The 21,410-nt window shown below is 46.6% G+C and overlaps 1 protein-coding gene across 2 annotated transcripts; it reads left to right on the forward strand.

The window, feature by feature from the left end:
* Nucleotides 1–574: 574 nt before the first annotated feature.
* Nucleotides 575–19,107, forward strand: TAL2 (TAL bHLH transcription factor 2; the record flags this gene model as incomplete). 2 transcript variants are annotated; one of them, XM_082300972.1, is made up of 2 exons in its annotated part: nt 575–716; nt 18,744–19,107. In XM_082300972.1, the coding sequence occupies exon 2, from the start codon at nt 18,754–18,756 to the stop codon at nt 19,105–19,107; it is 354 nt and encodes a 117-aa protein (XP_082157098.1). In that variant the 5' UTR covers nt 575–716; nt 18,744–18,753. The 2 variants fall into 2 exon arrangements, with proteins under 2 accessions (XP_082157098.1, XP_082157097.1); XM_082300971.1 differs by having other exon boundaries at nt 656–690.
* Nucleotides 19,108–21,410: the final 2,303 nt, after the last annotated feature.

The following is a 21,410-nucleotide window of genomic DNA, read 5'->3' on the forward strand; positions in this document are numbered from 1 at the left end:
GATCAAGACCACGGCTCTAACAGTGACCAGTCGCAGCTGGGAGGTTTCAGGCTATTCTTCCTTGTCCTCCCCAGCCCTCCCCCAATGCTGCCCGGTCCGTGTTCCATCCCAGAGATCCGAGGCACAAGCAGGGACCTTAATTTATAGGGGAAAAAAAAAAATGTCAGCGCTGACAGGCAGAGGGTTGTGAGTGGAAATGAGTTGTGCTGATAAGCCTGTCTGACTGTATTTTACTTTACTGAGGTTCTTAACAAACAATCTTTATGAAATGCAAACCTGGCTTATCAGGCTAATGCAGATTGTCTGAAATCCTTATCTCCGTGGGCCAGTTAGCTGGAGTGATTCCCTTTTCACAGGGAATAGAGAATCAAGAGCTGCACACAAGCCTCCCCCTCGCCTCCTTCCAATCACTGCCATTTACTGGCAGTGAACCGAACGGCTCTGATTTCCAAACTCATAAATAACGCAGGGCCCCCGAGCTGAGCTGTCCTGTGTTCCCAAACAGTTGTTCAGCTGCGGAGGGAGCCGGAGTCAGCCAGGAGGGGCCCGGGGGCAGGGCTGGGCAAGGGAGAAAGGGAAGAGCCCCTGGTATGTTGCACCTTTCTGAGGAGAACAGTCAATGTTTAAGCGGATACCTAATGCTGGAGCAGCACAACCTCCTCACAAGATGCATCCCTCCCTCTCACCACTGTGAGCAGATCTAGACCCTGATAATTGTATGTGTTTCCCTGGCATGATTTTTGCTCCATAACTTTGCCTGCTGTCTGCTGGGGAGGAGCTGCTATTTGTATGTTGAAGATTTATCGTGAGAAATGTGCCCGCTGCTCAGGAGAAGGGTTTTTTCTTCTTCATTCTGTTTGTGCTGTCTGTGTATTTTCTGTGCCTCATGTGGGTCAAGTTTGTGTGCCTGGGGAATGGATGGCAGCTAAATAGCTCTGCTGCTTTTTTGGGGGTGACAGAAGAGTGGAAAAAAGGTAATAGCAGTTGTGAGGAGATGTTTTTCCTCTGGCTGCTGAGCCTCTGGGGAATATATATGAAAGTCCATCTCTGGGAGCACACGATGGAGTAAACAGATGCTGCTGTTGTCCCTGCTGTGTCTGTGATCTGTGGAAATGTTCAACTTTCCTGGGACACCATGAGGTGCCAGATGATCTGCACCAGGTCCTAGCCCTTCAATTCCAAAACACAGAACAGGCCTGTACTGAAGTAACAAGACCAAGTGAAGAAGGGGCCTGACTTTTATCCACCAACACGTGCAAGTTTCTTTCACATCCATTTTGCCTCTTGCCATATTGAATGTTTTTCTGATCAGGAGGCAAGGGTCGAGATTCAACAATCCTGAGGCATAAGAAGGCCTCACAGAGCTGTACAGAGGTGTACAGAGAAATAAGGCTCTGTAGGAGACAGGTTTCCCACAGCACGTGGCAAGAGAAATTCCAGCAGGGTTGCTGTCAGTTCTTCATTCTGCTTGACATCTGGGAAGATGCCAGCATGAAGGATTAGGTTAGCAACACAGATTATCTTTCTCAAAGCAGGAGAGCTTGTGTACCCCAGGATGCAGTATTATCACTTTCTGTATATTCTAGTTAACTCCTAAACCCAGGAATATTAATTACACCAAAGCATGGAAATATCTTGGTGACCCCTCCGCCACAGAGAGGAGTATGGAGATACCACTGCTATGGACACCTTGGACACCCTGTTGGCCATCCCAGCAGTGCAACTGCTGTCCAGCCTGGCAGGTCAACCAGCAGCTGGCAGGGGCCATTGTTTCCAGGGAGCACTGAGGGTTGAACAGCGAAAGGACGTTTATTTCTCTGTGTCACAGCTCCTTGAAAAAAACAACCCTCTCAGTGGTGATGGCTGTGCACACATAACCTGTCCTCTGGTGGCTGCTTCTCAGCCTTCGGTCTTGCGTTTTTTGCCCCGAAGTCAGAAGTTTTTCCTCTTCTTGCTTTAGAAGAGGAGGAGAATTTGGATGAGCAAACAGGCAGGATGACTTCAGGATGCTCTGCAACCTCCCTGTTCTACTAGGCCACTGTGTTCCATTGTTCATTCACACAGTGAGGAGGAGTAAGGAAGACACACTGAGCTGTAAATCTGTTTAGGTGTTGTCAGTGAATGGCAGCTGTCAGGCAGGTCTTCAAAAACAAATGAGCAGTCTGAGTCACAAATGAATATGTAAAGCATCTCCAGACCTCACTGTGAGGATGAAGTGTGCTCCTGGAAACAAAGACTCACAATTAGTCTTGGTGATTATATTGCAGCATTTCTACTGGGGGTGGGGATTAAATTTGGTCTTTTTCTTCTAGAAAGTCCAGTTTTAGTTTCATTGGAAGGTTCTAAAATCTTTTAAAGTTGCCTGCCTTACAGATGTCCCTTTGTATAATGGGGAAAAAAAAAATCCAAATTCTTCCTCTTCCCCTGGCTTTGATGTGAATGTGTGTGGGAGGTTCCAGGTTACGTTATCTGGTTTTTCTCCTGAGCTGGAGATCTCTGTGTCTCCAGTTCTCTCCATTCTAGGGTCCACATTCTAGAGTCTAGTTTCTCAGTTGGGAGTTTCAACCCTTCATCACGGGTAGATGTTTGGGGTACAGACCTGGTTCTGTGGAAACCAGCAGATGTTGATCTCATCTTGTCTTGCCAGGACCTGAATTTCATCCATCTCCCATTCCTTCTGGGTGAGCTGGACAGTCAATGCCCTTATGTGGTGCTGAGTTTTGTAGTGTGCTCGAGGAGCTATGGTATTTATCTGTCCTTTCAGGTTGGTTTTTGTTTTAGCCTGCCTGCTGAATTGTTACAGGAGAGTTTGCTGCTCTCCACTATGAGAACTGGAATTATTTAGCCTGGAGAAAAGGAGGCTTGGGGCAGGAGTACCTTATTTTTCTTTCAATTACCTGGAAGGAGGTCATAGCAAGGTGGGTGTTGATCTCGTCTCCCAGGTGACAGGACAAGAGGAAACAGCCTCAAGTTGTGCCAGGGGAGATTTAGATTGGATACCAGCAAAAATTTCTCCTCTGAGAGCTTTGTCAAGCACTGGAACAGGCTGCCACGGGAAATGGTGGAACCACCATCCCTGGAGGGATATAAGAGACATGTAGATTAGGCACTTAGGGACATGGTTTATGGTGGACTTGGCAGTGTTGGGTTAATGGCTAGGCTTGATGATCCTAGAGGTCTTAGAGCAAGGGTTGGGACTGGTTTGCTCCCAGCTGAGCGAGGCTCAGGGGAAATTGTGTTTTTTGCATGTGCAGGCGCCTTCTACTCAGCTTCTTTCATGGCAGATCAGGATGGGCCCCACTGAACTGGCCACAGGGAAACTGGGCCCTTTGCCCTTTTCAAAGGTGATGGCTGTTCCTGATAATGCCAACTGGCTCAGCTTTCATTTCATCTTCCTGGTGACTAATGCAGACAGATCAATTAGGGGCTGCACACAAGAAGCTGCAGCTCCTCAACCCTCCCCCAGATAATAATAAAAATATGCCCCTGCTTTTCTCCTTCCTTGAAGTCCCCAGGAGAGTATTAGCTGGTGCTGCAGGTGCAGCCGCCCTGCAGGGTGGTGAGAGCAATGAATAGTAAGGTTTTTAGCTCAAGCACACTAAGGCTGTTCAGCAGCCATTGGATAATCCTCTGTTAATCAGATTATGCAAATTACTACTTCAGCATCCCTATTCCATCTCTCGTCCCCCTGCTCTCCAAGCTGGAAATAAAAGGCACTCTAAAAAGGAACATTTAAACTGCAAAAAGGCAGCAGTGCTGAAAGGGGTGGGCAGAGAGTGCTGGGATGAGGAGCAGGAGCAGGGCTTTGTTTCCATGCAGGCAGGCAGGCAGGCATTCTGCCTTGGCCAAGCAGTGGGAGACACCAGCAAACTGAAGGTCAGGAGTGAGTGCTGCCTGTGCATGAACAGTGCCTTGGTGCTGGGCTGGGGAGGGCAATGCTCGTGCGTTCCTGGAGGCCAGCACTTTGCCCAAGGATGGTGTGCTGGAAGAGCCTTCCTTGGAGCATGGAAGTGTTTGAGCAATGCTCTCATGCACATGGTGTGACTCTTGGGGACAGTGTTGTGCAGGGCCAGGAGTTGGGCCTGATGATCCTTGAGGGTGCCTTCCAGCTCAGCTTATTCTGTGATTCCTGCCTGTTAGTTTGCATTTGTAATTTGTTGTGAGTTTGTTATTCACAGTGGAAAGCCCAGCACCACAAACAAGGTTTGGTTGAGAGAGGCTGCCACCAGCCTGGGCTCAGCCCCTGAGCACAGTAACCAAACTGAAGGAAGGGACAGGTTACCAAAAACAATCTGTGCCTGCAAAGCCTGGACTTGTATTGCCCAAAACCTGCTCCTGTGCTTTAGAGCAGGCAAGGTTATCACCTCCTCTGGCTCTGGGTTTGGTACAGGCTTGTGTCTTCCTGAAACACTGGTCAGGAGCCCAGGCAGTCACACCAGCACCTTCCTCAAGCTTGACAGTTTCACAGAACATGGCTTATGGCTCTCACTTGGTCTCTGAGGCTGTCACATTTTTCCTCCAGGGAGAACCGATGGTATTTTTTTTGCCAACTGGAGTAGAAAGCTGGAGAAGGCAAGAGAGGTCAGTTGCAACTAAAAGAGAGGAGCTGAGAGCTTGTTAATTCTCTGTGTGCCCATCAAAAATGACCCAGAAAATCAAGCTGAGCTACATTTGTGCTAAGGTACTCCTGGATGAATGCAATTTGTTTGTGACAAGGATGGGGCTGCCTCTGCTCTGGCAGATACAGCCAGGGCTTTGCACTGGGCTTTTGGTACTCACAGATGGCCAAGAGAAGTTGCCCCCCCAGTCCTTTTCCACTGCTGAACACACATCCTGATATTTATGTCTTGTTCACTCAGGGCAGGCAAAGCTGTCTCGAGGGCTGTTTAAAATTTGTACAAACAAGGTTCATATCCTGCAGGTTTGATGAATCCAGCAGGTCACAGGGCACGTCTTGGTTTCATGGGCTCAGGTGACAGACATGGGTGGGGTGGGGACACATCGATGTGTACAGGTAGGACTTCACTGGTGTAAATGGAGCTGCTTCCCTGTGCTGGGGTGTGAAAGGCTGGGACATCAGCTCTGCAGGAATGATACTCATGGTCAGGTGGGGAATGGACACCCTGGTCCAAACCATTAGGAGCTTCTGCCTGACCTTGAAAAATTATTTTGAAAATGCAGGTGGTCAGATAAACATCCTGCACAGCTCTCAGCTGGAGGAATTTTGTCAAAAATTCGTGTTCCTTTCTCTGTCTGCTGTTGGCTTTCTGTAGAGGCAGTGGAAAGTAAGGGGATGTTTAGCATGGTCATGTGATGGAATTCAGGTGAATTAAAAGAGTAATGGGGTGATACCTGCATGCTGCAAATCAGCACTGTTCTGTAGTAACTGACGAAAGTTCATCACTTTGCACCAGCTGAGCTTCTGAAATAACAGAAAGGTACTTAAAACCAATGGAAACAAGGCTGTTGAAAATGAAATTTGAAACAATACCATCTCCCCCACCATCAAGGCAGCAATATGGCATATGTTCATAATTCAGCAAAATACTAGGATGGAATAACTTTAAAAGCAAAGGAAGAAAGCTACCTTTAAGAGTCAGAATAGTGAGTACATCTGTTTTTTCTATCTGAAATGGACTGTGTGATCATAATGAGCTCGTGAAAGGCTGGGTTTATTGGAGAGTCCCTTTGCACACACATACACTGCTGGTCCTGCAAGAGGAGCAGCCTCAAGCACCAAACAAGGGACCTCTGCTTTGAGGGATTTCAACCTCAGCTATTCCCATGCAGCAACATGCACTAAGAGATGCTAGACAGATCAGAGCAAATTCCCTTCTTTCTTACAAGAGTTCACCTCAAACAACAAGCTACGGGGTTCCAAAGACTTGCACATGAAGGAAGAGGACTTGCCAGACTGTGGAAAATCCTAGAGATTCCCAACACATCGAATCCGGATGGCTGGGGGTTGAGGGTTTTGCCTGAAGTCATACTGGAAATTAAACCTCTTGGTCTCTTGACAACTTTTTCTCATTAGTTTTAAGTTTGTTGTAGAAGGTGCACCTATGGCAAAGACCTTTGGGGCCTTTAGTCTGGTCAGAAAGGTTTTCTTAAACTCAACTCCATATTTCTTTGAATCTTCTTTCTTTTGAGTGATGCTGATGTGGTTGTCTTATTGCTGCATGCTACCTGGCTGAGCTCCACATTGAGTGTCCCTGAAAGTGGCAGCTGCTATCCTTTCAGATGCCTGCCTTGTTTTCCTCTATTTTAGGTGATTTCCAAGAACTTTTAATGTTGAGGTGCATCTGTGTCAAGTGGAAAATGAGCTGTTTGTCTCTCCCCTTACTCCTAGTGAAAAGGTTTAGAGGCACACTAGGTTTTCACTCTCTTTTTTTCTAATGTGGCTAAACATTTTCTTCAATGCTATCAGCAAGTTTCAGCATTAAAAAGGAGAAGATTTTTGGCTTCTGGAATTAAGCCAGAAAGTGTGGCCAGAATTTAAAGCACCCCCTGATGTGTTTTGTTAACGCTAATAAGAGATTCAAAATGCTACGAAAAAGCTTCAGATGATGAAAGTTTAATATTTCAAGCAGTCTGCATGCAGCTGGTATTCTGAACCTCAAGCATCCTCCTCCAGCTCAATATTCTCAAAATCCATTAATCTAAATTATGATTTTAAAGGTCAGGAGCCCAGATGTGTGTAATTGTTTCTTATTGTTCCCATATGTAGAGCATGGCTCTGAACTCACAGTGATAACACAGCTGTGTGTTTGCAGCCTCTCGCTGTCCTTTTCCTGCCCATCACTCTCTGTGAGCTGCTTTCATCAGGCTCACCTGGGTCACCTCACAAAGCAGAAAAAATTACTTGAATCCAGGCCCATCCTTTGAAATCTCTGCTCATATTTAGGCAGGATTCTCTGCTATATCCTGGTCACTTGCAAGAAAGAGTCTTGCTAGAGAAAGACAGAGTTTGAGGTCTGGCCCAGTGTGAACCATAAACATTTGTTTGCACATCTGACCATCGCTCTGTCTTGGAAAGGCTTCTCTTCACCCTGGAAGTTGTGTAACAGGATAAAGCCTTTTGCTCCTGCTGGCATACCACACAGTCCCCTATGCCAGAAACAGTTTTTCTTCCTTTTAGGAAGAGGAACAACGAGGGTTATGCCCCTAGGATATTTCAGGGGCTGGAATGTTAATCCTGGCATGCCGAATTTCAAAAAGAGACCCAGTTTTGAGGCATTCACACTTTGCAGCCACCCACATGTTCTTGACCTCTTCAAAGTGGCCAACTCTCAAGCGTCCCACTTCACAGAGCCACATGTGGAAGTGCAGTTGCATAAGAACAGTGCAGCCAGTGCTATTTCATCCAGGTCAAGCAGTTCCTGGTGCAGAAGTGAGGTGGCTGAAATAACCTGCTAATATCACACCTTACAAAATTCATTTGGCATCCCCTTCAATTTTCATGAACTGGTAAGGGGTGGCTGCTGAAAACCAGACCTGTTGCAGGTAAAGAATTGCCCCAGACTCCAGGGAAACTGTCAGGATGTATCCCAGCAGAAATTTTTGTGAGGAGGAGCAAGCCCAGGGAGCAATGTTGCTTCCACAGCTCTTGCTCCTGGCTGAGCTGTACTATCCTGGCAACTACTGGTTGATCTGTGGAAAAGTAATGCCAGTGCTGCAGGGATGGATTGGTAATGTGTTCCCCCTGCTGCCAGGTCACTGACAAGTATGGAGAGGGAGATGAATGAGACTGGTGTGGTTCATGGGTGCCAAGTAATCACAGCTCAATAGGAAGCTTAATAAAGACACAGTGAAGCAGACTCTGACGTATGACCCCTCCAGAGCATTTTTACAGGGTGAAATGAAGTTGGTGTAAAAGTCAGCAACACTGTGCCATCACATCAGCATTCCCAGTGCTGGCTCTGCACCTGGGACCTCCTGGCCAGGCCTGGAAGTGGGTCCTGGAGTGCCCCAGCAGTGCAGGACAAAGTGCTGTTGTGTTTGCATGCTCTCCTGCGTGGATGCATGAGTGGGAATGAAAAGCAGTCCATCCTGCCCCACTCCCTGCAAGGAAAGAAGCTTTGCTGACTGTGTTTTTTAGTGCTTTGTCTGGCCAGGTTTGGAAAGCTCTAGGCAGTGAAGTATCCAAGCAGTTAGGGATGAAGAGCTTCAGCTCCCTTCCCTTTCTGGACCTACAAGCCCCCTTCCCTACTCCTGCCTGCTAGGCTGGAGCATCCCGGGGCAGATTTTGGGTACATAATGGGTTGGAGGAAGTAAGAGAGAGGAGGGGCACTCTCCAAGTCTCCAATGTAAATTACATGGAAATTAGGCTTCTGTGACGCCAAAGGCCCCTCCGGAATAGGGCCTTTAGTTAACATAACACTTGTGCTAAATGAAGCGGTTGACACAGCTTTCAGGCTGTAGTGCCACTGTTAATTTACCGTGTGAAAGGGCTGAACCTTCAGTCGAGTTCTGCAGGGAACAGCTCTGCCCCGGCAGGGACCCGAGGCTCATTCTCTCCAGAGAGCAACCGCATCATTCCACTCCTAGCTTATCAATATTCATGGAGCAATCCTGTTAACTGAAACATTCTCAGTGCTTTAAAAACCCAGTAGGTGAGCACTGCTGAACCATCTTGCTGTTTGGGGTGATCTGGTCTGGGTACTAGCTGAGCTTTACTGGGACTTGGCAGAGGGAAGTGGTGGAGTGTGCCTAAAGCTGGCTTATCCTGGGTGCAGAGCTTTTCCCACCCCATTAAAGTAGGATGATGAGCTGGAGCTTCTCCTTCCCTATCCCGTGTTCCCCTTTATATCCCCAGCATACTTCCTGTTGCACCAGGGCATAAGTATGTATCTTGCTCTTGTTCTCCCTATTTGCTCTGATGTGCATCCAAAGCAAACTCCCAGTACTTAATGGAGACGTGGATGGAGGAGCAGAAAGGATTGTATGGGTCCCAAAGGATCTGTATTAAACCTAAGCTGGTCCATGCCTGGGGCAATTCTGCGACTATTTTCATAGAAACAAAGACTGATTTGGGTTGGAAGAGACATTTAAAGGCCACCTTGTCCAACCTCCCTGCATTGAGCAGGGACATCTTTAATCCAACCAGGTTGCTCAGTGCCCCATCCAAAGTGACCTTGAGTGTTTCCAGGGATGGGGCATCTACCACATCTCTGGGCAGCCTGTGCCAGTGTTTGACCGATGAATACATTGTTACCCAGGGCAAGGGCGAGGCTGGATGGACCAGTCTCAGTCATGGACACAGACACATGATGGGAATGGGGTTATTCTGCAGCTTTTGGGTTTTGCACTCAGATGTCACCTTGCTTGCCTGTTGTCCTTCAGCAGAGAAGAAGCTTTGGGGACACCCCAGCAGTAGAGAAAGAAGCCTGTGTTTCGCTGACCTTACCTTAGCCATGGGGGTGTGGAGCTGACTTACCTTTGCTGTAAAAGCATGGGTTAAACCTTCAGTGCACTGCGCCCTGAAGTGAAGGGCAGGCTGGAAGAGGTGTGAATTCACACCTGTGGCCTCCTGCTGACATGGAGTGAGGCAGAGGGGCAGCCAGGGCTTGGGGCAGCACCGGGACAGCAGCAGCTGTTGCTGTCCTCCCGCTGCAGAAGGTGCCAGCAGTGACTCCAAGTGAGAGGGAGATTCCACCAAAGCAGGGAGTGCTTGTCCACTTGTCTGCACATGGTCACCCCCCAAATGCACCTCACATCCTGTCAGAGCAGAGCAGGAGCCTCCTCCTGGTTGGGAGTGCAATAAATACTCCAGCCTGTTCCTCAGTTCTGAGTCATGCTAGAGAGGGCTTTTCAAAGAGCCAGCTCTGTCTCTGGAAACACTGACAAGCTCAGATTTGGATAAATAAGTAAAATTAAAAAAAAAAATCTCCTCAAACAGAATAGGAAACAGAGAGGAAAATTACATTATTGCTAATGCTGGTTTCATCCTTTCCTGCCAAAGTTCACCTGACTTAAGCCATAGTCACTTAGCTAAGTGACTAAAGCTGGTAAGGATGGTTCTAGCTACCACCCCATACCAGCCCCAGAAAAGGGCAGGGGGCATGTGGTGAGCGGAGAAAAGGCAAGACAGAGAGAGAATCTCCTGGGAGATGCAAAACGAGCTCCCTGGATTGCCAGGACTAGTGGTGACACGCGCCAGACAAAGGACCTGCTACTCTATAAATGAGGCAGCCGGGACCGGCGCTAAGCTGACTCCAGCAAGAGCAAGCTTTGTGGCCAGGCACTGGAAAAGCAGTCGGGAAAGAAACATAGGAAGCATCTGATCTTGCTGCCTGTTCACCAGGTTTCCAGAGGCACAAGTACCAGAAAAGTAAGTGACAACGGCCTCTTCTCTTTACAGCTATCCTCCCCTCTTTCGTGCTGATCTTGCAACTTTCTTAGGAATGCCAAAGTTTCCCCTCAGAGCAGGGAATATCCATAAAAGAAGGGATTTCTGCAGTAGCCTTTTACCAGTTTGCTGGATTTTCATTTCTTATTGTGGCACCTCTGGCTCTTGTCATCAAAACTTTAAGAGTAAGGCACCTCATCTGACAAACAGCCACTTACAGCTGGCTGCACTTCGTCAAGTGAAGACACAGTTTGTACCTGAACTTTCCAAATTCCTAGGATCTGCAGAGATTCAGTGAGTTGGACCTTACCAGAAGAAAATATTGATTTGTTTTAGTGCTTTTGAGAGAAATGTTGGTGGTGACATGTGGAGGAAACTAAAGTGATTTTAATTACGGTTCTTAACTATTCCTACTATTCCTATTTTATTACATCATAGCTGCATAATTAAGCACTAGGCAAACTCATTTATAGCACTGCAAAGTGCTGTAAATCAGAGCTATTGCACTGGTGCAAAAGGATTAGACAGAGCATCATAGACTCCCTGAGTTAAAGACTAAAACTTAACTGAATTCTCCAATGCTGTTTGTTATTTAAAACAAATTCCTTGCAAAAGTACAAATAATCATGTACTAATTAGTCTTATGCTGTATGCTTATTCACTAGACTGTGTGGAAATTCACTGACAGTGTCAACAGGTAAAGGTGTAAGGAATCAGTTTTAAATTCCAGTCCCCACATATTTAAAAATATTTCCATACTTTACAGGTCAGCTGTGCTACAGCTGATGCATATGTAAAATACATAAGAATTTGAATTTTCCTCAGTTCAACAGTACACTTAGGAGGAAAAGCTTAGCAACTTTTTAAATTTCACTTCTACTGTTAAATATTAGTAACTCTCAGATTTGTGACAAAGCTTTTGAAACTGACAACCTAAAACCCATTTCTATTTCCAGACTTCTGCATAAAACTATTTGCCAGAGAAAGTGAATAAACAGCAGAACGCGCATGTTTCCTGAAGTAGTTGTCTCTATCCTTCCTGATTTCCTTGTAACCTTACAGGACAATATTTCATTTTCAGAATCTTTTTCCGTCGTGCATTTCTATATTATTTCACACAGACACAAAAAAACCCCCAAACCAGCCAAAAACAAAAACCAAAAACCAACTAAACAAACAACCACAAAGATAACCAACCAGATTAAAAAACCTAAAATAAATGCAGCTTGTTTTTACTGTCTGTTTACATAAATCTTTACGGTAGTTGTGATATGAGTAGATGAAAATGAAGGGCTCAGTATGCCAGGCAGGAAACTTGTGGACTAAACACAGGTGGCTGAGGCAGGGATGAGTTTTGTGCTGCTGTTTCTCTCAGGAGCAGCCCCACAGAGATCGGTGGCAAGACATTCAGGGAAAAACAGGGTTGTGCTCCTTGTCTTGCAGTTTGCATCCCACTTTTGGAAGCTATGTTTTGCCGTGGTGGCCACGTTTCTCTGCTCATGGTGACCTCTGGTCTTAGGCACAGCAGGCACTGGTGTGACCCAAGGTGGTCAGCAGCCTGGTTTGAGGTCTGGCAGGAAGACAGGGCTCTGCACCGGATGCTCTCAGACCTTCAGTCTTGCTTTGCCTGCAGTCACAGATTTGCCACCAGCCTCAGAGCAGACCTGGACAGAAAGCAAAAGCAAATATTGTTTGGGGGCCACATCCAAGCATAACAAATTATCTACCTTTCCCCTGATGCAAATGTCCTTTGCAGACCTGGATTTTCTCCTCTCTGTTCCCAACTTCTCTAACAGTGTGAGCTGCTGCAGACTGCTCTCTGCTGAGCTGTAAGACATGCAGCACTTGGTCCCACTCCTCGCTTACATTCTCCTTCCAGGAAGGAGGACGTGGACATAGGCAGGGCAAATGGTTTCTGCCATTCACAGCTGCCCTCCTGCCTCGTTGTGGCAGAGAGAGGGAGGCAGGAATGAGTGATGCAATTAGGTGGGAGAAATATCAGTGTGGAACAGGGCGGAACAAATAAAAGAGACCTGAAGAACTCCTGGAACAGAACCAAATTGTTTTTCTTCTCTGTGTTTACCTTAAAACATGGGGAGAGTGTCTGTATGTAGTATTTGGGCTGTTAATTTGCAGAGACTCTTGTTAAAGGAAACCCACAGGAACTGCCATTCAGGCCAGAGAAGCAGTTTTCCAAGAGAGACTCTGAGATTCTCTGGAACAGAAAATAACACAAATGCAACTTTAGCAAATAAAGGCTAAACCTCCTGGCAAAGTGTTCCTTTCTCAGCTTAGCAAGCTGTCATGCCCCTGCTAATGCACTGGAACTCCATTTAGCAAAAGCTGTTGCAGCCCATGAGTGGGTTCTTTATTTTTTTGGTGTAGAGATTTTTTTGGTATAGTTCATCTTTCTGCAAAGCACCATAAAACATACTGAGCAGAAGGGAGCCACATGAAAAAATCAACAACAACAAGAAACCCCCAAATCCAAAAAAAGTCCACTCCCATGCACAGACTAAACCTTTTCTTGAGCTACGTCTTTAAGGCTATTGTCAAGTTCTCGGCCACATACTTTGTGCTCTTCCAAATCCCATCTGGGTGGCAGCCCATTGCTTTGCAGATCTTCCTTTCCCAAGGCAGGCCTAGAGGCCATGATGCCACAGTGTGCAGAGTCTGCAGACAAGGCTGATTTCTCACAAAGCAGAGAGCTGTTCTCTGCCAAAGACCTGCACCCTCCAGGAGGGCAACTGGATTACAAAGCTCAGAAGCCCAGGGGCAGTTCTGGGTCAGGTGAAAGACCTTTCTCTTGAAACTGGGATCGCATGCAGTATAGTAACCCCAAACATGAAAGCTGACTGAATCCTGAGACCTTCACACAGCTGCTTTTGAAGACTCCAGTGATTTCCTTTTCCTAAAGGTTCAGTGAGAGCACAAGTGTGGCTGTGAGAGTTTCTGTAAATGCTGCCCTTAGACAGGAGGGCTCCCAGAAGCAGAGATTCTACTATGTGCATTTTGTCCTAGATTTACAGGCTCTAAAAAAGGTAAATCACCGTGTCAGCGTGGGCTGGTTTTTATAGTGCTTTTGCTGCTCTGCTGTACTGCGTACTGCAATATGATTGTCGGATAACACTCCCAACAGAGGCATGAGGCAGAGATAGGAGCCCTTGTTTACTCCTGAAGTAGTTCCTCTTCCCACATCTTGTTTGAAATAAAATGAAGTTCACGGATAGTGCTAGGAATCACACTGGGAACGCAGGGAGAGGCTCTTCTCATTCATTACACCAGCACTGAAAGACTGGGCCATCCTGTGCTCGTGTCTGCCTCTAACACACAAATGCTCACACACACATTCAATAAATTTTTCCACGAACTTTGCAGCAGTTTAAAAGCAGGAGGGAAAAGGAAGTGCAGGGGAAAAAAAAAAAAAAAAAAGAAGGAATTTGCCTGACACATGGCAGGGAAACATGGACAGAAGCTCAACTCCCTGGTTGCCAGCCCAGCATCCACTCTCAGATTCAGAGATCTCTCTGTGTCCTTGTCCAGCAACGCACCTGTGGGATTTCAGGTGGGAGGCACTTTGGAAAAGGTACTGAGATACAGGTAGGCAGCAATGGGGAGAGTGAGCTGAGGAAAGCTGGGACGGGAGAGCCTGTACCTAGAGGTGAGCTGCTCCTCTTGCAATCCATCAAGCTGGGGTGAACTGTCCCCTCTGTCCTTTCTTCCCCTCCCAACCCAAAGAAAGATGCTGAAATCCAAGCAGCCATACAGCAAACAGTGCATGGCTAAGCTGCAAGGAGTGAGTTTGTTCCTCCTAGGGACTGGGGAAAAAAAAAATAGTCACATGTTAGCCATAGGTAGCGTTTTGTCTTGTGACAGCCATGCTTAGTCTTGCCCTCTGCATGAAGCTGAGTGCCACACTCTGAGGCTTGTGTGAAAATGTGGAGGGAAACTGTGAGTTTCCCCTTTCTTCTCTTGCCCAGATCACAGGGATGCAAAGCGAACAAAGCACAGCAGAAAGAGTGATAGCTGGGGAACCTTTGCTCTCCACGGCAGATCGTGCTCACAAGCACCTGCCTGGTAGAGGAAAGAGGCACCATCTGCTCTTCTGTTGCCATTTACTTAAGGGCTGGGGGGACTTTACAAAATCCAGTGCAATGTGTTAAATAACCAATTTTAGCAGGCACTGGGTTTCCCCTGTGGAGTGATGGTGCAGCACCACGGGTTTACTAGAAGCACTCCAATTCTAGGTGGCAGCAGGCATCTGCTGTCTGATTAAGATTTGCAGGAGTAGGTCTCCAGTGGCCAGTTTCAACATGGATTTAACTTCATCGAGGTCAGAGGTATAACTTGAGGGAGGAACTTTCTTGTCCAAGATCTTTAGTTAATAGCATCCTGCTAATTATGACTGAGTGCCGGGCTCCTGGCGAGTCCCCTGCCAACCCTCAGACATTAACCGCTGGCTCGGGGGCCATTTGCTGGGGAATGTCTGGCAGAGATGAGCTTTGTGCCGAAGCTGCTGTGCTGCTGCTCTGCTGCTGCCGCTGCTGCCGCTGCCCGAATTGCCTGAAAGGCTTTTGCATGGAGAGGCTGTGAGAACTGCTGCTATGGTAGAGATCCTCATCTCTTCTGCGGTTCAGTCTTTTGTCTGGCGACATTCGTGGCTGCACTAAAAATAGCCAGTATTCCGCCCACCACACATTTTTATATTTTTCAAGTGGGTAGGCAGGGGGTGGAAGGACCTTCAGTTGTCTTTTTGGTGGGCGGTGGTGGCTTGTTTTTCCTTTGTTTTTTTCTCTTTCTGGTTGTTGGAGCAGATTCACTGGGGTTATTTCTTTGCACAATTCTCTTTACATGTTGCAGCTGTGCACCTTAGCTCATGAAACTGCATTTACCTCCTACTTCTGGACATGCCTCCTTGAGCTGAGATAAATCCTTTCCTCAGTGCAAAATTTTGTCCTTCAAAGTAATTCCTCCAGTGAAAATGGTGTAAACTTCCAGATTTACATTGCTGAGAGCAGAATTAATCCTCTTGAATCTAGGATGCTATCTTCCTGGGTTTTTAATTGTCATCTAAATGTGGGGTTGTTAATACGTGGTTAGGGAAGGTGAGAAGAAAGTACAGAGTCCAAACCTGCAGGTTAGTGCAATAAATCTGTACATTATATGTACAATCAGGTGACTTCTGCACAGATTTAAAACAGACCAGTGGGATACAAACTGCACACAACCACTAGATGACATGTATTTTATACAGTGCATCAGAGAAAGCTTAAAAATACATTGCTCAGATGTGCAAAATTAGCAAAGACCTGAAGTTGCAAATGACATGTTGAAAGACAAGTTTGGTGAGAAAGGTTGGAGAGAAGGAAGGAAAAGAAGGAAGGGAACGAGACAAAAGAAATGGAAATCAGATCCCTTGCCAGCAAACTGGCTGCATTTTAACTAGAAGGTGCTGTGGTTGCAGAGAACTCGAGGGATGTGTAGGTGACTAGAGGAAAAAAGCTACGGTGAAAAATTACAGTTACTGCAGGATTGGACCCGGATAACTTTTCTGCTATGTTTCTAACTGAAACTCCAAGCACAACAACAGGAAACCCACACCAGTAAAGACAAAAAGGAGAGGAATTTAAGGTGGAGAGATGTATGGAGGTGGCTTACAAAGCTCCCTATAGAGCTATCACTGCAAGAGGAGGCACTGGGAAAGGAAAGGAGCTGCTGTTTGCAGATCTCGAATAAATGTCAGAAATACAAACACACGTTTTTGAAGTGTAAAGCAGGAGCTGTTCTCACAAAGGCATCTGTTTGCTGACAAGGCTTATGACCACAAACGTAGCATTGTCCTTTCCAGAGGCATGAGTAGAGAGACAAAGAAAGCACGGCCTGAAGGAGTAGGCTGGGTTTATTTTTCCACCAATAACACCACTAACAGGACAAGAGGGCATGTTCACAGCACCAGGGCTGGGTGTTAACCTGCTTTCCTGGAGTATTGCGCTGGGGACTGTCTGCAGCAGGAGGATGACAAGAAACAGACTCTCTCTTGGTATTTGTAGCTGAGATGCAAACAGGTATCCAGCAAACATTGACCCACATGGCAGAATTACAGTACAGAGCTCTGAAGACCTGGCAAAATACAGTCCAGTCAACCAATTAGAAGAAAAAAGGAATCCCAAATAACTTTCCCTATGTTACAAAAAATAAATATCTTTGTACACAGATAAGTATGTCTTCAGAAGAAAAAAAAAAGAAAAAAAATCAAACAACATAAACACCAAAACAGAAGACAGAAAGAAGCAGGTGGCATTGTGAATTTCACATGGATCTGAGCAGCTGCTTGGAAGAATAAATCTGTAAAGGCAAAAGTTTTGCCTTGGGCACTGAACACATTGCAGTACAGAGGAGCACTGGAAGGCTGTGTTTAAAATCTGTACCACTGATGTGGCAGTGTTCTTGCCAAAAAGGTACATGCAACATGCTTGAGGTAGGTGCAAAGCACCAAGCAGATTTGTTCCCACAGCACAAACCAAAAATGATACACAGAGTAGGAGAACAATTTTTTAAAAAAAGAATAAAAAGAGAGATACAATCCCCATTTGAATCAAGCAATAAGTCTTAATGTAAGTCTATAAAAGACACAAAAAACTTTCAGCAACCTGAAATACAAGGGTTTGTTTTTTAAAAGAGCCTTTCATGAAGCAAGGCCATTTTGATGAGACAATTTTCTCATCCCCTAAAGGTATGACAGTAATTTCAGTATTCCATGAAAATAGAAATGTGTTAGCAGTGTAAAGGCCAGGGCCAAGAGGAGCCTGTGAGGTATTGTCAGCATGAGGAGCCATTTACAGTGTACAGGGGTGTGCCTGTACCAGCTGCATCCCTGACCAGAGGTCTCTGAACACAGCTGTGACAGGATTTATAGTGCTGCAGCTGTGTTCCCCTGGCAGCTGGTAATCCGTGCTGGACTAGAACTTGAAGGAGCTGGGCAGAAACTTCCCTGCCTTGGCTCCCTGACAGGACATCCCAATTAAACTGTGAGTCACATTTGTGTTTCTTTATTCCCATGGACTTTTACCGTGTATTTTGGTGAACCCCGGATGTCTTGCATGGTGTGAGGCTGCTTCAGATGGAAGCAGGATCACAGTTGGGCTGTCATCCCAAAGTTTCCTCTTCCTGTGGATGAAGGATGCTGTTCCCTCTGCTCCCCACTCCCCTTTACAGGACTACTGTAAAGAAGGGTTTGCCAATGAGTATAAAAAGCTGAGCTTTTCACATGCATTAGAGGGTAAGTGGAAACATTTGTCCTTTAGTCTCTTGGCTGTGGATAGCTGTTCCCTGCTCCAGCTGTCTGTGTGCCATTGGCATAAAGAGCTGCTTCAGAAATGGAGCAATCAGTGTCTCCTCCAGGGCTGTGGGAGAGAAGGGAAGACACTTTCCCATGGTGGTGGGAGAGGGGCTGGGGCAACACAAAGAACTTTTGGCAGTCTTTCTGGTAAATGGCATTTAAAATCACTGTGCACCCCTTGCCTCAGTACTCTTCTTTGCCAGGTCTGCTCTGGGCACAGGGCTCCCTTTGCTTGGCTCTGTGAAGGTGGACAGGGAACAACTGGGGAGAGGTTTTGTCTGGAATGCCAGCATGTTTTGTAGAAATCACACTTTCGCTCATGCACTTATGACATTTGTGGCTTAGTCTTGGCATTTCTCAGAGGCTAAAGCAGAAGCCAGACTGAAAAGTCTCTGACACCAGCAGTGAGCAGCCAGTGTGGGCTGGGCATGGAACCAGACTGGTGCTTCCTTGGAGAAGGGAAAAAACCTCCTGAAATAACCACAGCCACACATGTCTATGGTGTTACCTGGCTGCTCATTGAAGGCCCATGGTGAAGGTCCACTTGGCTTCGTTTCAGCCAGGAATCACCAAGCTAGGGCCAGCTAGGAGCAGATTCCAGGAAGGTGTGAAATGAGGTGTGGATATGTTCTGCGCTGGCTCTGCCTGCCTTCCCCCATAAAAAGTGCCTGTGTGGCTCTCACACAGCCTGGTGGGATGACAAATGCATTGTCTGTTGGGAATTCTGTTTCAGGGGAACTCTGAGGAACCTGGAGAAGCTGGGCTTGTAGCAGCACCAAATGCTTGTATATGGAAATTAAACTCCTTTATTTCCTTTGTGAAGTTCTTACTGAACTCTGGCATCAGGTTGCCTCTCCAATACTTATGATGACTTTAGAGTGACTCTGTGAAGGACATGCAGGACAAGAGTGCCAGCCACAAAGAGCAAAAATTAGAAGCCTAACACCACCACTCTGTGCTTACCACTTGCCTGGAGGGTACAGTGCCCCTAAAAAAAGCATCTGTGTGAAAGCCAGGGGTATCCAGCATTCACTCACCATCTCCTTTGCTTTGCAGCACCTTAAGAATGACAAGAAAGATCTTCACCAACACCAGGGAGAGGTGGAGGCAGCAAAATGTCAACAGTGCCTTTGCCAAGCTGAGGAAACTCATTCCCACTCACCCACCAGACAAAAAACTGAGCAAGAACGAGACACTCCGGTTGGCCATGAGATACATCAACTTCCTTGTCAAGGTCCTGGGAGAGCCAGGCCTCCAGCAGACAGCAGTGGCAGCTCGGGGCAGCATCCTGGGGCTCTTCCAGCAAGCCCCACACTTGCAGAGCATGGAAGAGCTGACACTGATTGAAAACTGTGGTGTCTCCTGTCCCAGCATGAGCAGCAATATAGCAGAGTGTTGGTCAGAGTCATCATCTCCCTAGCAGACAGTGAGATGTGCAGTCTTGGTGTTAGTGTGATAGTCCCTCTCTCCTGGCAGAATCTGTGGGTTGCTCCTCTGTGTATTGTGATTATTTATTTATATTTATCGCTATTCTATTTGCATTTTTATTTAATAGGATAGGAAGTCCTTGGTCGTGCAAAAAACCTGGAAGTCCAGACGGAGAACTTGTGGTCTCTGGGAGCTTGGAAGGACACACTGCTGTCATGGCAGAGTCCAAGCCAAAAGAGTCTTCTGCCTGGATCTCCTCCATAAATCAGGGCATAGAAATTCATTCAGTGTTTCTGACAGGGAAAGAGATTATTCTCCCATGCTATTTCAAGGAAACATTATTGAGATGAAGAATTATGACAGCACCACAAAATTTGTCCACAACAGACATCTGGCCTCAGTAGTAAAAGATTTTGAGAGATGTGATATTTGACAGAGTCCTCTACCAGTTGTTCTATGGGCTAATTGCACTCACTCTTGAACTTGTGAATCTTATTTCTAGCTTGAGTCTTTTGTTTAAAAAGTCCTAGCCCTTGAACCTGGCTGCATCCTTCTTCATCAGACTGGACAGATCCCTCGTGTCAGAGGAAAGCACATTAAATAAAATTAAATGTTAGGTTAAAGCAAAAACTGCCAATTTAAAGTGACAAAATACATCGTCATAGATGAGTTTCAGTGGGCTCAATAGGCAAAGTAAATCTCCTCCATAGCAGTGACAGTGTGCATGCGAAGGAAGATGGTCAGCTATGCCACAGCTACCTTAAAAGCCCATCGAAGAGGTTGATGGCTCAATGCCTTTGTTCTTCTGTAGGAGCTGTAGCAATGCTTTGGGAGGGAGGTGCTGCTTTGGGAGGGAGGTCCCAGGACAAAGGCCTCAGTGATACGCTGTGAAAACCTTTGTGGACAAGCCTATGTCCATGGTTATGCCTGCCATACCTTGCTGACTGCCCTTAAACTCCCTGATTTCACCTGCTCTAGCTGAGGCTCTCCCACCTGGATACTATTCCCAAACGGCCCAACAGAGCAACCACAAAGAAACTGGTGTAAATATCTTCCATTTGTGAGTTATTTCCCTGTAGGAAAAACACCAACCACCATGCTGTAGGTGTTTAGCTGACAAGTGGGATGAAAAGAGGCTTCATGAAAATGGCCACTGTGGGTTATTGTTGCCCACAAAGAAATCAATTTTAATTTCCTGCCTGAGTTACAACCTGTGCCTGCCAAGGCCTGGTCTGCTCCTGTGAGTTACGAGCAGCCTAGAGGAGCAGAGAAAATGTCACCAGCTTTAAGTAGAATGGCTTTCTGGTGAGGTCCTGCTCCCACTGACACAAGTCCCTCTTCATTTCCATGTGGACCAAGGTACATGTCAAGGCTTAGAAAAGACAGTTGTTTACAACTGGTGAAGAAATGTAGCTCCCTTAGGCCAAGGCATGTCCCTGGGCTGTTTCTGTTTGTTCATGAGACAAAGAGGTGCTTTCAGAAAGCAGAACTAGGGTTTGTGCATGCAACATGTACGGTCCTTCTGCATGAGGGGATTTGGCACCTGAAGCTGAGCTGCCTTTTAAAGCCTCACCAAGCACCAGGTGCACCAAAGAAGCCAGGGCTGGCTCCTGCTATGGGAATGTTGAGCTGTCCTCAGCACCGACAAAAGCCAAGGTCTGACAAGAACACAGCTCACCCCATCCAGCACTGGTGCTGTAAGGTACAGGCATGCCAGTGGTAGATTCTGACCAAAAGAAAGAAAGAAAAGAAGCGGAAAGGGTTCATGTTGATTTGATTTAGTTTCTGAACACTGCTAATAGTCAGTTTGCTAATCCCTGGGTTTGTCAGCTGTCAGGACTGCCCGGGGGAGCAGCTGAATGGAAAGGCACTGAGAGCCCTTCCCATGGTTTGCTTCTCCCGACCTCGGCCCACCTTAATGTGACTAAATGGAGCCACAGCCTCTTCTGCACAGCACCTCAAATGTAATGAGCCACGTCCTCCTCCCAGCTTTCCGCTGGCTTGCTGGAGTTGCAGCAGGACAGATTAGCCCAAGTAAATCAGAGCACTTACTGCTGAGGCGTGGTGGTGCTATTGGCTCTATCAGTCCTTGCTATCCTAGGAAACACACATCACCAAGGCAAGGAAAAACATCTTGTGAGCAGCTGTCATACTGGGAAGGGGAAAGAAAACCTGGCAATTTTGTAACATAACATGCTTGTTGTATTTTCTATGCTAAAAAACTTCCCTTCTTGTTACTGCTTTGGTTCATATCACTGCTTTCTTTGATCTCCTTTCAGTACAGGGGCTCCCTAC

Source organism: Coloeus monedula (genome assembly GCF_965178545.1).
Source record: "Coloeus monedula genome assembly, chromosome: Z".
Classification (NCBI taxonomy): domain Eukaryota; kingdom Metazoa; phylum Chordata; class Aves; order Passeriformes; family Corvidae; genus Coloeus; species Coloeus monedula.